This window comes from Crotalus tigris, unplaced genomic scaffold, assembly GCF_016545835.1.
Source record: "Crotalus tigris isolate CLP2741 ecotype Arizona unplaced genomic scaffold, ASM1654583v1 scf7180000017659.2616968, whole genome shotgun sequence".
Classification (NCBI taxonomy): domain Eukaryota; kingdom Metazoa; phylum Chordata; class Lepidosauria; order Squamata; family Viperidae; genus Crotalus; species Crotalus tigris.
Window position 1 is genome coordinate 2,416,761 of NW_024096546.1, and position 15,472 is coordinate 2,432,232.

The 15,472-nt window shown below is 47.6% G+C and overlaps 1 protein-coding gene across 1 annotated transcript in view; it reads left to right on the forward strand.

Annotated features, from left to right (window-relative positions):
- Positions 1–15,472, forward strand: part of LOC120304815 (collagen alpha-1(XX) chain-like) — a 66,912-nt gene that overhangs the window by 34,665 nt on the left and 16,775 nt on the right. The window contains exons 7-9 of the mRNA XM_039335788.1: positions 2,002–2,055; positions 4,563–4,634; positions 12,113–12,148. Of these exons, the coding sequence (XP_039191722.1) occupies positions 2,002–2,055; positions 4,563–4,634; positions 12,113–12,148 (162 nt within the window). The remainder of the gene's footprint in view (positions 1–2,001; positions 2,056–4,562; positions 4,635–12,112; positions 12,149–15,472) is intronic.

Sequence of the window (15,472 nt, forward strand, 5' to 3'; positions counted from 1 at the left end):
TGTGGCCCATTGGCTGGATGTGGCCAATTGGGTGGGCATGGCCCATTGGGTGGGCGTGGCTGCGGTGGTAACGCAGACTGGGTGGGACTAAAAAGTTCAATCAATCAATTCCAACTTTACAAGATTTTTTTTTCCCTGTGAGAAGTTGAAATTGATTGATTGATTGAACCCTTCTGGTTTTTTTGCACACGTCGGTGGAGGCCTATAGTGAAAAGGTTTTATAAAACCCAGCTGAAGGCCGAGGACTGGGGCGACGGCGCGCGTGCCCACAGAGAGGGCTCTGCGTGCCACCTGTGGCACGCGTGCCATAGGTTCGCCACCACAGGGCTAGGAGATACTGCCTAAAGCAGGGGTGTCAAACTGCCGGCTCGCGGGCTGGACGTATCACGCAGAAGCCGCGCCCACCCAATTGCCGGCAATGGCAAAACCATCCCAATACGTTGCATGACGTCGCGAGTTTGACATGTCTGGCCTAGAGTATGGTTAGATGGCATAGCCCTCAGCTGCACAATGGGAGGAGAAAGAAGTTCAGAAGGGACCCACCCTAGTTTCTCAGGCTGTAAGTCAGACAGCAAGAAAACAGTACTTTCAGATTTGCAAGATTCTATTAATGTAACATTAAAATAAAGTAAAACTAGCTTATATGATTGTGTTTCATGTCTGGTCTACCTGATAAGACTTGATAATGTTATCCATTCGATTGTGTCCAAGTCTTGGCGATTCTATGGGCCAGGTCTCTCCACATCTTCTGATCTTGCACTAATTCTCTGAGTTGTTCTGTGCTCTGACTGGTATCAGCTTTGATAGTGTCTGGCCACCATGTTCTTTGACGGCCTGGTTTCCTTTTACCACTAACTCTTCCAAACATAATTGCTTTCTCCAGTGAATTCCCTCTCATGACACGGCCAAAGTACGTGAGAGGCAGTTTCGTGATTTTGCCTTCTAGTGACAGGTCTGGTGTTATGTTATGAGCCGAGGTGGCACAGCAGTTAGAGTGCAGTACTGCAGGCCACTTTAGCTGACTGTGTTCAGCAGGTCAGTGGTTCAAATCTCACTGGCTCAAGGTTGACTCAGCCTTCCATCCTTCCGGGGTAGGTAAAATGAGGACCCAGACTGTTGGGGGCAATGTAAATATATATATATATATATATATATATATATATATATATATATATATATATATATATATATATATACATACACATACATTGCTTACTGGTGTACACCGCTTAGAGAGTGCTTGCACTTAAAGCGGTATATAAGTCTCATAAATAAATAAATAAATATGTGCTCCAGTACTTACTTGTTTAAAGAATTGAGGCCTTTGAACTATGGTGCTGGAGAAGACTCCTGCGAGTCCCCTGGACTGCAAGGCAATCAAACCGGTCAGTCCTAGAGGAGACCAACCCTGACTGCTCTTTAGAAGGCCAGATCCTGAAATTTAAACTCAAGTACTTTGGCCACCTAATGAGAAGGAAGGACTCACTGGAGAAGAGCCTAATGCTGGCAAAGATGGAAGGCAATAGAAGAAGGGGATGACAGAGAATGAGGTGGCTGGATGGAGTCACTGAAGCAGTAGGCGTGAGCTTCAATGGACTCCAGAAGATGGTAGAGGACAGGAAGGCCTGGAGGAACGTTGTCCATGGGGCCGCGATGGGTCAGACACGACTTTGCAACTAACAACAACAAGAACTTACTTGTTTAATACTAGACCAGCAATCAAGCAGTAAACCATACCCCAGTCAAGGAACTACCAACTCAGACAAACAATCAAACAATAAACAGCCTAAGCAAAGAGACACCAAGAACGCTCCCACCAACACTGACACGGCAAGCCACTGACAAAGAGCAAACCCCATCCCTTCTAGCACTGATCATGTTACCTAGTTTGGTAATGAAACATCTGCAAAGAAAGAACCAAGCCCAGGGAGGCCAAAGGAGCTCACAATTCAGCCCTGGGCTACAAATATTCTTTTCTGTTAATAAATATGTTTTTCGCAGGGAGTTCGAGGACTCGAAGGAGCAGCTGGACCACCAGGGCCGCCAGGACCACGGGTGAGCAATTTCAGTCAAGTGGAAATCAGTGTCCATTCCAGAACGAACAACCCCATTCCAAAAAGCTGCTACCAGCAGCGTCCCCTTGGGTTAGGAAGAACAAGCGTTAAATTCTGTGTGCTTTCATTGCCATTTAGCAACTGGGTTATTCGCTTCTGGCGGCTTCTTGGCAAGGAGGGGACATAACCAACTGGCTCCAAACTCTGAGGCAGTGGTTCTCAACCTGTGGGTCGGGACCCCATTTGGGGTCGAACGACCATTTCACGGGGGTCGCCAAACAACGGAGTCCGCCATTTTCTTTTTCCCCTTTTCCTTAGCTGTGCTACTCCCTTTTATTCTATTGGCTTTTGAAAGCCAATAGAATAGACCCTCTTGAATAGAGTCTAATTCTATTGGCTTTCAAAAGCCAATAGGAATTGTCCAGGCTGTCTCTGCCCTGCTGAGCCTGCCAAAAGTCCCATTCTGCAAACGGTGCTGCACCATTTGAGTAGTCCTTGACTTACGACCGGTTGAGTAGTCCTCGACTTACGACCGGTTGGGGGTCGCGGCATTAAAAAGGTTGAGAACCACTGCTCTGAGGCATCTTTCAAAAGCCTGGGTTGGTATCTAAAAGTTTCTGGAACATCTCTTCGATTATTGAGGCGTTTTTCTTCCTCCTTACATCAGTGAAACAGGCAATCAGATATCTTCCTGTTTTGCCCTTCAGACAGAGGGAAAGAGATATATAAAAAAGACGAGTAGAAGAGAAAGCAAAGGAGAGAAAGGAAAAGGAATCACTACTATGATAAGTTATCATGCACGAGAGCCATTTTGGCATAAGGTGAAGGCATCCAGCCAGAAAGTGGGAAACTGTGAGTTCTAATTCCATACTAGGCATGAAAGCTGGCTAGGTGTTATTGGACCAAAGATCAGGAGATTACACAGTGGTACCTCGGTACTCATTTTTAACTGGTTTCAAGAAGCACGATGAGTACCAAAAATGTGGAGTACCAAACACATTTTTCCAATAAGGAATAATGTAGTGAGTCACAAGGTAACCAACACTTCCAAATTTTAGCTTGTGCATTAAGTACCAAACAAATGACGAGTACCGGGACAAAATTTTTGCATCAAAATGCTTTGAGTTTTCAGTGGGATTTAAAGCAATTGAGTACCAAGGTACCAGTGTAAGTTCTAGTCCTGCCTTAGGCGTGAAAGCTGGTCGGGTGGCTTTGGGCCAAATACCAGGAGACTCTGAGTTTGAGTCCTGCCTTAGCATGAAAGCTGGTTGAATGACTTTGGGCCAATCACTAGGACAGTGGTGGCGAACCTATGGCACACGCCATTCCCCTGAAATGGCAACCGTCCCTCTTCAACCAGCTACCCACTAACTCACCGAGGTCCCACATGCCTGGATGCATCCCAGCATGGCTGGTTTCCCTCCCCCTCGTCCCATCCCTCCTGGCCTCGCATGCTCTTCTTTTCCTGGGCACGACCCACTGCATTGCCTCCTCAGCTGTTGGCCGGCTATCCAGCTCAGAGGTGCTTCTCTGAACTGCTGGTGGCGGGCTGCAGAGCCCCAGAATGTGCCGGTCGAGGGACTGGCAGGCTGTGGCTGCTGATGGACACTGTTGGCTGGCTGGCCTCTGTGGGGGGGGGGGGCTGATGGTGTCAGGCAGCAGCCAGCCTGGCCCCTGCCTCACCTTGCCCTGCAACAATGTCACCCTCGCCTTGCCTCGTCTCACCCCACAGGACGAGCCTCCTGCCCCACCTGACAGATCCACCTGGATCTCCCCCAACGTTGCCCGGCCCCCACAGGCATTCCTCCCCATGAGCAACATCAGGGTGACCATGCCTACCTTGGCCACACCCACCCAGCCTGCTATGACCACTACAGCCTTGCCCACCTGGCACCTGGCGATACATAAGTGGGTTTTGGGTTGCAGTTTGGGCACTCGGTCTCTAAAAGATTCGCCACCACTGCACTAGGAGATGCTGTCCTGTCTTAGAAAGGAAGCAGCTGGGTGATCTTGCACCAGTCACTCTGTTAGTTCTAGGAAGGAGGCGATAGGAAGCCACTTCCAAAAAACCTTGCCATGAAAATGGCAGGGACTTTCCAGGCAGCCACTAGGCGTCAAAACTGACACTAAGACACCTTTTTTTTTAAAGTGATCATATGGAAGAGAAAACTAGCTTAAGCATCCCTACACAATGAAGCTATTAGAAAGGGAATATGGTAGATTTCCCACAGCATCATTTGAAGAAACACTGTTTTTACAGTCTATTGTTCTATCCCCTAAGCTCTGATATTAACAGGAAATGAGGGAAACATGAAGTCACGTACGATATACTCTTTTAAATATTCTTCCCTAGCTATGCAGCTCAAGGAAATAAATCTGTGTCTGTAATTTTTCCCCATCCTGCTTTTTTGCAAGCTAATTCCGCTGGATTCTTTTAAACCTCAAGGAGTTGATCACTTCCATCCTGTTGCATTTCTAGTCATTTACGCCTCTCCTTTCTTCCTGCAGGGATTCCAAGGCTTAGCAGGGGCCCGGGGTAGCCCTGGAGACAGAGGGCCCCCAGGAGAAGTCGGACCCACGGTAAGGCTCCACGCCACCTCACTATCACTCACTGCAGTTAAGGATATCCAACATTTCATTTCCTAGTCAATCGATAGTTATAACAGAACCATGTAATAGAATAATAGAGTTACAAACTTGGAAGGGACTTTGGAGGTCTTCTAGTCCAGCCGCTTGCTCAAGCGGGAACCCCTATACCACTTCAGACAAATGGCTGTCCACTCTCTTCTTAAAAACCTCCAGTGTTGGAGCATTCACTGCTTCTGGAGGCAGGTTGTTCCACTGGTTAATTGTTCTAACGATCACGAAGTTTCTCCTTAGTTCTAGGTTGCTTCTCTCCTTGCTTAGTTTCCACCCGTTGCTTCTTGTCCTGCCTTCAGGCGCTTTGGAGAATAGCTTGACTCCCTCTTCTTTGTGGCAGCCCCTGAGATATTGGAACACTGCTATCATGTCACTCCTAGTCCTTCTTTTCATTAAACAGGTTCTTACAGCCCTGATCATACTACACATGTAAGGTCAACCAGGTGATGTTACCTGCTGAGATTAACTAGGTTAAAGTCTCTCTAATCATGAAATCTAATGCTGAGTGAGACAAGAGGGACAACTGCTTTGATCCTACAAAGGAATCAGATGTCATACCCAGAAAGCATCTAATATTAAATTAGCTCTACTGCTCCTGCTGTTATTTCAAGTGGCCACAAGCTGGTACCCTGTTTGTGATGTTATGATGGGACTACAGCTCCCAGTCTTCCCTGCCACCTGTAATGCCATGTGGGAAAGATCTTGGTAGATGGGCTAGGATAGTGATGGCGAACCTTTTAGAGACTTGAGTGCCCAAACTGCAACCCCAAACCCACTTATGTATCGTCGGGTGCTGGGTGGGCATGGTCCATTGGGTGGGTGTGGCCCATTGGGTGGGCATGGCTGCGGTGGTAACGCAGACTGGGTGGGACTAAAAACCTCCATTGTTGGAGTATTCACAACTTCTGGAGGCAAGCAGTTCCGCTGAATGATTGTTCTAACTGTCAGGAAATTTCTCCTTAGTTCTAGGTTGCTTTTCTCTTTGATCAGTTTCTATCCATTGTTTCTTGTCCTGCCTCCAGATGCTTTGGAGAATAGGTTGAGCCCCTCTTCTCTGTGGTAGCCCCTGAGATATTGGAATACTGCTCCGAGCTCTAAGCACATAGCACTTATAAGCAGCTTCCTATAATCTACTCAGCTATCCTTACCAGTCTCTGTATGGACACTCCATCTGAGGCTCTGCTGCCACCAAACCAAACAGTGATGCAGTTTGTTAAAACACTCTCAATCGTGTCTCTGTAAAAAGTGGCCAGAACAGAAGGAGAAAGAGGTGCTCTCATCCGACGCAAGAAATGCAAATGTTGGTTTGCATGCTTCATTAAAAATAATACATGAAGAGACCAAGTCAGGTTGTTAGTTATCTGCACCCCCAGGGACTTAATATTACTGACCACTTCCACAGCTGCAGCCTTGATACAAAGTGGAGTATGACAATGCCGGCTCTTTCTAAAATCAACAGTGTTCTCCAATGTTTTATTAACGTTCAAAACCGGGTTATTTTTATGAAACGTCTGCAAGAAAACAAGCAAGCTCAGAGAGCACCAAGGACCTCTCATTTCAACCCTCAGCTACAAATATTCTCCTTTATTGGTATTGTTGAGTCCTTGGCGAAAAGCAGACACGAGAAGCAGTTGGAGTTCTCAGTTTCCTTTATTCTGCATTCAGCTTACAAGTAGATGGCTTCTGCTGCGCCCAACGCTCGCAGCCTCTTATATAGACAACTCCCGGGTAAATGTGTTACTTTTCCCGCGCCAGCACCCGCGCATGCGCACGGCGCTGGTGACAGCCTGTCTGGTCCCGGGCAGCTTTGCACCTGCCCGGGACTGCCTGCAAACGCCTGAGCCGTTTGCAAGGCTCGGGACATAACACCCCTTTCCCCCGGGCTAAAACTACTACCAACATATAATCATTTATGCTATAAAGCGTTACGCTCCCCAGTGCTCCCACTGTTTGCTGGCTTTTGCCTTGCCAGCAATGTTATATAATCCTCTAGGTACTTAGGAGATTTCTTTGCTCTCTGTGACCTTCTCAACTCTGGGTTACTAGCAGGAGTTCCCTGACTGGAGGGAGATGTGAGCCTGTTCTCCTTATTTTGCCTTGGTGCCTTCCAAGGACTGTGCCCCGATGCCTGGCCTGCTTGCTCGCCCACCGGGCTCGTCAGGCCAGGGCTTCTGTCACTTTGTGACCTGGTTGACATGCCTAGCTGTAGACCCTCGGGCCCCTTGAAGTGATAGCCACTGCTGGGCGTCTCTGTTGAACCTCCTAGGTCCGTCCAAGACCTGTCAGGAGGCTGTCCATTCCCTGAACCCCGTTCTGTGTCCGGGCTTGTGTGGGTTTCTGTACCTTCCCAAAACTCAGTTACTCCCTGATTTGGGCTAGAGGTGTTGTAGTCGGGACTTGGTTCCTCGACCACCTCCCTGTATGTTTGACCCCCTGTAGGATTTGGGGTAAGGTCAGGCCAACTTTGGGGACTGTGTGCCAGCTCTCTTGCAGGGAATGGTTTGTTGGGATGCTCCCGGGTATCCTCCATGACTGGAGTGCTGTGTGATGTGTGTGGAAAGTGAGTATGCCCCCGGGGTGACTCCCTGGCTGGAGTAGGCGTGGATGCCTGGTAGTTGGGTAGGCTCATAGAATTCTTGTTCGGAGCTCTCGCGGAACCCTGGGATGGGCCGTTTGTGGCTCCATCAGTGGAGATGGGCAGCAGCTCGTGCCCTTCCCTTTGCTCCAAAGGGTCCCCCTCCCCCCCTGGAAAAGACCCAGGAGTCTCAGCTGGAAAATGCCGCCTAGGGCGGAGTTGGTCGATGTGCCTGCGCAGGACACGACCGTTTCCAAGGCTACCTCGTAGGATAGAGGACCTGTGACCCTGGAAACAGAAGCGGGGACCCATGTATGACCAGGCCCGTAATTACGAGTCCAGACCAGGGCACCCTCAAGTAGTTGTCTAGGTGCCCCATGGTGTGAGGTAGATGAAGGCAATCTGTCCGGATGCAACCGGTCAAGTTTAGTAGTAAGTTGACGCCCCCAACGAAGTTCAGCTGGACTTCTCCCTGTAGAAGTGGACGGTGTGGTGCGATAAGAAAGGAGAAAGTCAGCCAACCTGTGATGCCAGTCCCCGTAGGTGAGTCTTTTCAAGGCGTCCTTTGTGATGCGCACCATACGTTCAGCCATACCGTTGGTGGACGGGTGGAAAGGTGCAGACGTGGCATGACGAATCATGTTTGCCTGTAAGAAAGCTTGGAATTCGGAGGAAGTGAATTGAGGGCCGTTGTCGGACACAATGACATCTGGAGCCCGTGTGCAGCAAAAATCCCCCTCAGTACCTGAATAGTCTTTGCAGTGGTGGTGGATGAGACAGGCACAACCTCAAGCCATTTTGAATGGCTGTCAACAAGGACCAAGAAGAACTGGCCCTGAAAGGGCCCAGCGTAGTCAATGTGCACCCTAGACCATGGGGACTGTGTTTCCTCCCATCTGTGCACGGGAGCTTGGGGCATCTCTGGGCGAGATCGTTGGCACAGGTGGCATGCATGCACCTTAGCCTCAATATTTTTATCTAAACCAGGCCACCACAAGTGGCTGCGTGCAAGAGCCTTCATACGAACAATGCCAGGATGACCCTCGTGGAGGGATTCCAAGACCCTAGTCCTCATTGAGGTGGGAATGACAACTCTGTTTCCCCAAAGCAGACAACCCTGAGAAAGGGACAGCTCGTTCCTTTTGGACCAGAAACTCTGAAACTCAGGACTAGGGCAGTGCTCAGGCCAACCAGACAAAACCCAGGAACGGACACGTGAAAGTGTGTGATCTGTACCTGTTTCAGCGGCAACATCCCTGGCACTAAGAGGGAGCTCGGGCAAGGCTTGGATTGATAGAATGTTGACAGCTGGCGCAGGGTCAGCTTCTACTACTGACAGAGGCAATCTACTGAGGCCATCAGCATGGCCCATTTCTTTCCCAGGCTTGTGGAGTAAAGAAAAATCATATGCAGACAAAAAAATAGACCACCTAAGCATTCTAGGGGAAATGATTTGGGGAGTCTGCTTACGTGTGGTAAACAGTCCCAGCAGAGGCTTATGGTCAGTGAAGACCGTGAAATGCCTGCCATATAGAAAATCATGGAATTTTTTAATTCCAGCAACAACAGCCAGAGCCTCCCTGTCTATCTGAGCGTAGTTGCGCTCGGCAGAAGACAATGTTCTTGAATAATATGCAACAGGAACCTGAGTTCCATCAGACCTGAGGTGGCTCAGGACAGCTCCAACCCCGTAAGGGGACGCATCACAAGCGATGCACACAGGAAGGACTCGTTGAAATGTGCAAGTACACTGTTAGAAGTGAGCAAGGCCTTGACTTCGTTAAAGCAAGCCTCATGCGTCTGTGACCACTGCCACACTGCTTGCTTGTCTAGTAGCCTGTGAAGAGGCTCAGCTACACTAGCTTTATGTGGAAGAAAAGAAGTGTAGAAATTCAGGAGACCTAGGAAGGCCTGAAGTTCGGCCTTGGACTTTGGCCTAGGTGCTTTTAAAATAGCAGTTAATTTGGATTCAGCAGGGTGAATCCCAGCAGCATCAATTTTGAACCCCAGAAATTCAGTAGAAGGCACCCCAATCTTGCATTTGTCTTTTTTGAGCTTGAGGCCTGATTTCCTGAATCTTAACAGAACAGCCCTTAGCCGTTCAGCTAGAATGTGTGTGGAGTCTCCTGCAATCAAGACATCATCAAAGTAGGGGCAAACCCCTGGTATCCCTCGTAGTGTGTTTTCCATTACGCTTTGGAAAATCCCAGGAGCGACATTCACTCCAAACTGTAGCCTTTTTACTTTAAAGGCCCCTCTGTGGGTCACAATAGTCTGAGCTATAGCAGCATCATCATCAACAGGCAGCTGTTGATATGCTTGAGCTAGGTCAAGCTTTGCAAAAACACGCCCCCCCTTGAGAGAGGCCAGGATGTGACTGACCACAGGAACAGGATAGGCATGTTGCTGCAATGCCTTATTGAGTGTGCATTTGTAATCAGCACAAATGCGAATGTCCCCATTTGCCTTTAGAGGCGTGACAATGGGGGTCTCCCAAGGACTGGAATCAACAGGTTCTAGGATTCCCTGTTGGATCAGTTTGTCTAACTCAGTGTCAATTTTACTCTTTAAAGCAAAAGGGACCCTTCTTGCTTTAATTCTAATGGGAGTGACAGTGGGGTCTAGCTTTAAGGACACAGGGGGTCCTTTGAATGTGCCCAGCTGGGGGCTGAAAACATCTGCAAATTCTTTGCAGACTTCCTGTAGGTCGAGTGTTTGTAAGCTGTTGAGTCCTGTGACGTGTATCCCCAGGGCCTCAAACCAATCGAGTCCTATGAGACTCGTTCGTTCACCCCCTACTACTAATAAGTCTAGTGGACCTTCAAAACTCTTGTATTGCACGTTAAGGGTGGCCTCCCCCTTAACACACACTCTTGAATTTTGAAAATCTGTTAACACAATGTCAGAAGGCCTTAACTTGGCCTGAGTCCCACTACCGGAACAAATCTTCCTAAATGTATGCAAGGAGATGATTATAAGGGCAGACCCTGTGTCTAGTTCCATAGATAATGGAACCCCTTGTAGCTTCACCTTGAGTGACAGCTTTTTCTTAATGGGCTTGTGTGTGCCTGTCCTAAGGATGCTTCTTCGCGAAGCGCAAAACCCTACCCTATTCTGGCTGGGGAATCTGGTACCTTTCAGGTGCAGTTCTTCCTGAGGTTGTACCTTTCATCGGCCCAGACACACAGCTGCAATGTGTCCTTGTTTGCCACATGCCCGGCAGGTAGCGGAGCGGAACTTGCAGTCGGTTCTCCTGTGGCGACCTCCACAGCCGATGCACTTGAGCGGAGCTGAAGAGCTTCCCTTCTGATTTTCTTCCTTCATGGGGTGGAGGCGGTCGACTTCCTCGTCCGGATCCTCCTCGGAGTTTCTTTGGACGTCTTCCTGGTGCACGGATGCAACCCCTGGACTGTTTCTGATCGGTCGCATGTTCTTGACAGTGCCGCCTGCTGCTTCTTCTGCGGTGACTTCCCTTAAGGCATCTTGGAAAGACAATTCTTCTTTAGCGAAAAGTCTCTGTTGTAGATCTCGATGCCTTAACCCGCACACGAATCGGTCCCTCAGTCGTTCTTCGAGGTCCTTGAACTCGCAGTGCTTGGCGGCCTTCCGTAATGCGGCGATGTATTCTTTGGCCGACTCACCAGACCGTTGATCCCTCTGCTCGAAGGTGTGGCGCCATGCGATGATGGACATCTTGGGGTGGAAGTGCTCCTTCAGTAGCTTCTTCAGATCTGCATAGCTGACAGACTCTACTGGAACAGGTGCTGCAAGGTTTTCTGCAATTTCGAAGGCGTCTTGACCGCAAACACAAAGCAGGGTGGCAGCCTTCAAGCTCTCTTCCCTCACTTGGTTTGCCTTGAAGTAGTTCTCCACCCTGGCTACGTATGACTCCCACCGCTCTGGATGTGAGACGTCGAATTCCGAAAGCCTTCCAATTTTTGCCATCTTCAGGAGACGGGTCTATCAGCCAGCCTACCCCCGAATGCGCACTGGATTGGCGGGTAGCTGCCGAGTCGACGCCGTTCCGCCGCTCAGGACTCACTTGGGTAAGCTTACACTTCTTCCTTTCCAGGCGGTGTAAGGCAATCCCACCTTCATCGCCAGTGTTGAGTCCTTGGCGGAAAGCAGACACGAGAAGCAGTTGGAGTTCTCAGTTTTCTTTATTCTGCGTTCAGCTTACAAGTAGATGGCTTCTGCTGCGCCCAACGCTCGCAGCCTCTTATATAGACAACTCCCGGGTAAATGTGTTACTTTTCCCGCGCCAGCACCCGCGCATGCGCACGGCGCTGGCGACAGCCTGTCTGGTCCCGGGCAGCTTTGCACCTGCCCGGGACTGCCTGCAAACGCCCGAGCCGTTTGCAAGGCTCGGGACATAACAGGTATCATAAAGTTTTGTTTGACTCAATGTTGCTTGAAGATTGTATGCACAAATGCAGAATTGCAGAGGGCTTTCAGAAACAAAGTGGATGGGGAGAGGAGGGGCTAGATCCAGCCAATTATTGATACCCTACTTTTACTCCCATGCAGAATTCAGTGTGGCATTCCCAGGGGGTTCTCCCTGAAGATGCCTTTAGCAATTCATGTTTTTTCATGATTTTTCTCTCCGAAGCAGCTCCGAGCACGCACAGTACTATATAAGGAAATGAATTACATTTTTGACCCAGCATTTTTATACCTGGGAGTGTGGCCTGTTATCTATAGGAAAACATTTTTCCTCTAGAGAAGAAACAAACCTGAAAAAGCTACAGGAGATCTTTTATCAAGATGTAGATACGTATAATTGGGTTTTGTTTTTTTTTAAATTTATAGCTTGAAGATAATAATGTTTTTGTTTTTCCTCCAGGGGCTTCCTGGACCAAAAGGAGAAAGAGGGGAGAAAGTGAGTCTCTGTTGCTTCTTTGATGTTCTTTGATAATCACTTAAGGACCTTAATATTTTTAATTAAATTTTAAGTGGGGGTCTGTGCAATTGATTTATATCCATTTTTTAAACACAAGAAGAGTGGAATCAAAATATATAATTGTAAGGTGACCAACTTTTTTACAATGAAAAGGAGGACACAAATAAATTGAAGAAAAAAAATATTGTACATAAAAGAAACATTTTATTCATTGCAACAATAATACAGAATACACTATAATATGATAAATGCAGAGTGGGCCCCGCGGCTCCCAAAGCACCGGCTGTGCTGGCTCCGGCCCAGGGTGGGGCAGCCCGCCCTCGACACACCCCGCCTGCAGCTGCCCCACCAGCACCACTGTCCACCCTGTGCAGCCCCGTGTAGAGCAGGCCCTGTCGCTCCTACAGCACGGGGGGGGGCAGCTGGCCATCGCCGCCCCTCACACTCCTGCCCGCAGCAGCCCCGCTGCCCCTGCCTCTTGTGCCCGCAGCCATTGCCCTAGCAGGGCCAAAGATCAAGAGAAACTTACCGTGGCAATGCCATTCCAGTCTCCTCCTGGTATCTTCGGGACTAACTAGGAGATGGTGTAGTTGGGTAGCAGAGAGGGGTGCAAAGTTCCTGCCAATTCGCCTTCGCTGCAGACAACTTGCATGTGCAAAGTTTGCCGGCCGCGCTCAGCAGCAATTTGGCACGCTCAGCAGCAATTCCTATTGGCTTTCAAAAGCCAATAGGGGGAGTAGCACAGCTCATGCAAAAGTTGGAAAAAAAAAACCATCAAAAAAAGGTGCCGGAACGTCGTTCTGAGCGTTCTATGAGGGGAAAAAAAGCCCTGCCGATTAGTCTTCAAATATCGAAAAGGAGGACACGTAGGAGGACACTTTTCGTGGAAGGACAGAACTCATAAAAGGAGGACTGTCCTCCCTAAAGGAGGACGGTTGGTCACTTTAATAATTATCTGTCTCAATATATGCACATTTCTTTCATTTGCTGTGGTGGTTAAGATGTTGGTCTAGAAACCAAGAGATGGTGAGATCTACCGTAGTTTTAGTCCCACCTTAGGCAGGAAAGTCAGCTGTGTCTTTGGCAGTGGTGGAATTCAAATATTTGAACAACCGGTTCTATTATGTGATGCAGGCTGGGCCTCCGATGCCTAGAACGGACTTCTGGAAGTGGTATCCATGCACTTCCGGTGGGCTGTTCTAGGCCTGGGAGGCCTCCGATGCCTACAATGGACTTCCGGAAGTGGTATCCATGCACTTCCGATGGTCCGTTCTAGGCCTGGGAGGCCTCCAAGGCCTAGACTGGACTTTCAGAAGCCAGCCAGTTCTCCAAATTCAGTTAAATTTAGCTACCAGTACTTTGGACCCATCACCAGGAGACTGAAAGTTTTAGTCCCGCCTTAGGCAGGAAAGTCATCTGAGTATCTTTGGACCAATCATCTGGAGACTGGGAGTTCTAGTCCCACCATAGGCTGAAAAGTCGGCCGGGTGACTTTGGGCCCATCACCAGGAGACGGAGTTCTAGTCTTGTCATAGGCCTGAAAGCTGGCTGGATGAGTTTGGGCCAGTAACTTTCTCTCAGCTCAACCTACCTTGCAGAGTTGTTGTGGGGCAAATGGAAGGAAGAAGGAGTATTAGGTATGTTTGCTGTCTTAAGTTACTTATAAAATAATAAAAGGAATAAAATTTTAAAAATGTAGAAGAAGATAGTAAATTTTATCAAAATAATACTGTGAAAAAGAGGAGAAATACCCATTAGCAGGGGTGTCCATAGGAGGTGTCAAAAAGGGCAAATCTTTGATCACATAATTGGGCTCACTGCTCTGATTCCTAACCGTGGTCCCTGCAGATGCCCTATTAATTTGTTTGACATTCTTGTCAAAGTTATTTGATGGTCTGTACAATCAAAGATGTTGTTACAAAAGTATGATACCTGAAAAGGAAACTGTTGAGATAGTTCTCAATAATCTTCTTAAAATGATCCTCATCATTTATTTTAATTGGATGAAGATGTGCAATTGTTAATTTATTAGATTTTGGCACATAGCCATATCTAGCAATTCTGGGCAATTCCCAACACTTATAAAACCAGAATAAATCATCCATGGTAGCACTAGCATCTATAAGGGAGGGGTCAAAACAGAGAAGATGGTGGGCGTGGCATTGTAATGCAAGCCCCACCTATTTTGTATTTGCATGTACAAAAGGGGTGGGGCTTTGATTCCACTGGCACAACCTCCATCTTGTAGACCTTCCTATAGTGAGAAACAGAAATGGACTAAAGACAGGTAGTTCTTGACTTATGACCACAACTGAACCCCAAATTTCTCTTATTAAGCAAGGTAGTTGCCAAGTAAGTTTTGCCTCATTTTATGACCTCTTGCCACAGTTGTTAAGCAAATCACTCAGTTGTTAAATAAACCATGCAGTCAGTAAGCGAATCTGGCTTCCCCCTTGACATTGCTCGTCGGAAGCCAGCTGAGAAGGTTACAAATGATGATCACATGACATGCAAACTGTCATACATACATGCCAGTTGCCAAGCTTCTGAATTTTGATCAGCTGTAACAGTCGTAAGTGTGAAAACCGGTCATAAGTCACTTTTTTCAGTGCTGTTGCAACTTCGAATGGCACTAAACGAATGGCTGTAAGTTGAGGACTACCTGAATTTCCTATTTCTTTGTCTTTGAGACTTCTTTGTAAACCCTGATATCCAGCAGATATTAATTTTAAACCTCATCTTTTCCTTCTCTTGACTTTTCCCCAAATTGCTCTGGGAATATTATGTTTGTTATTTGTTTCTCAGAATAACAGGCAATCTAAATGCAATTGCTGCCACATGATCCTGAAGAGACATTTAATCAAAGAGGTCTGGTGTTTAAAATGACTAGAAAAGAACCTTGCCATCAGATAGGGATTAATTCCTGAATATTTTGCGAAGTCACCTTCCAGCGGCCGTTCTCTGGGGACTGAATAAATAGACTGTCCTTCAAAATGCATCTCTTAATGCACTACAACCTTTCCTTTTGTGTATTTGCATTCTCAAGGGAATAATCAAGCTGTTGAAAAATCATAAATGTTGCTATAATCCATAAAAACTCATATTGGCATGAAAATGGATAATCATAATATTTTATGGTGAGCTTTTATGGCTTATGGCCCAGCTTATTCAAATTGTTTTCAGTGATTTGATTATTCTTTTATCTTCTGTAAGGAACACATATAACCGAACTGGCGTGTGCAATAAAATAAGAGATTCCACTTCAAGATGAGCTTGTATTGAACTATCTAATTTTGGATGATA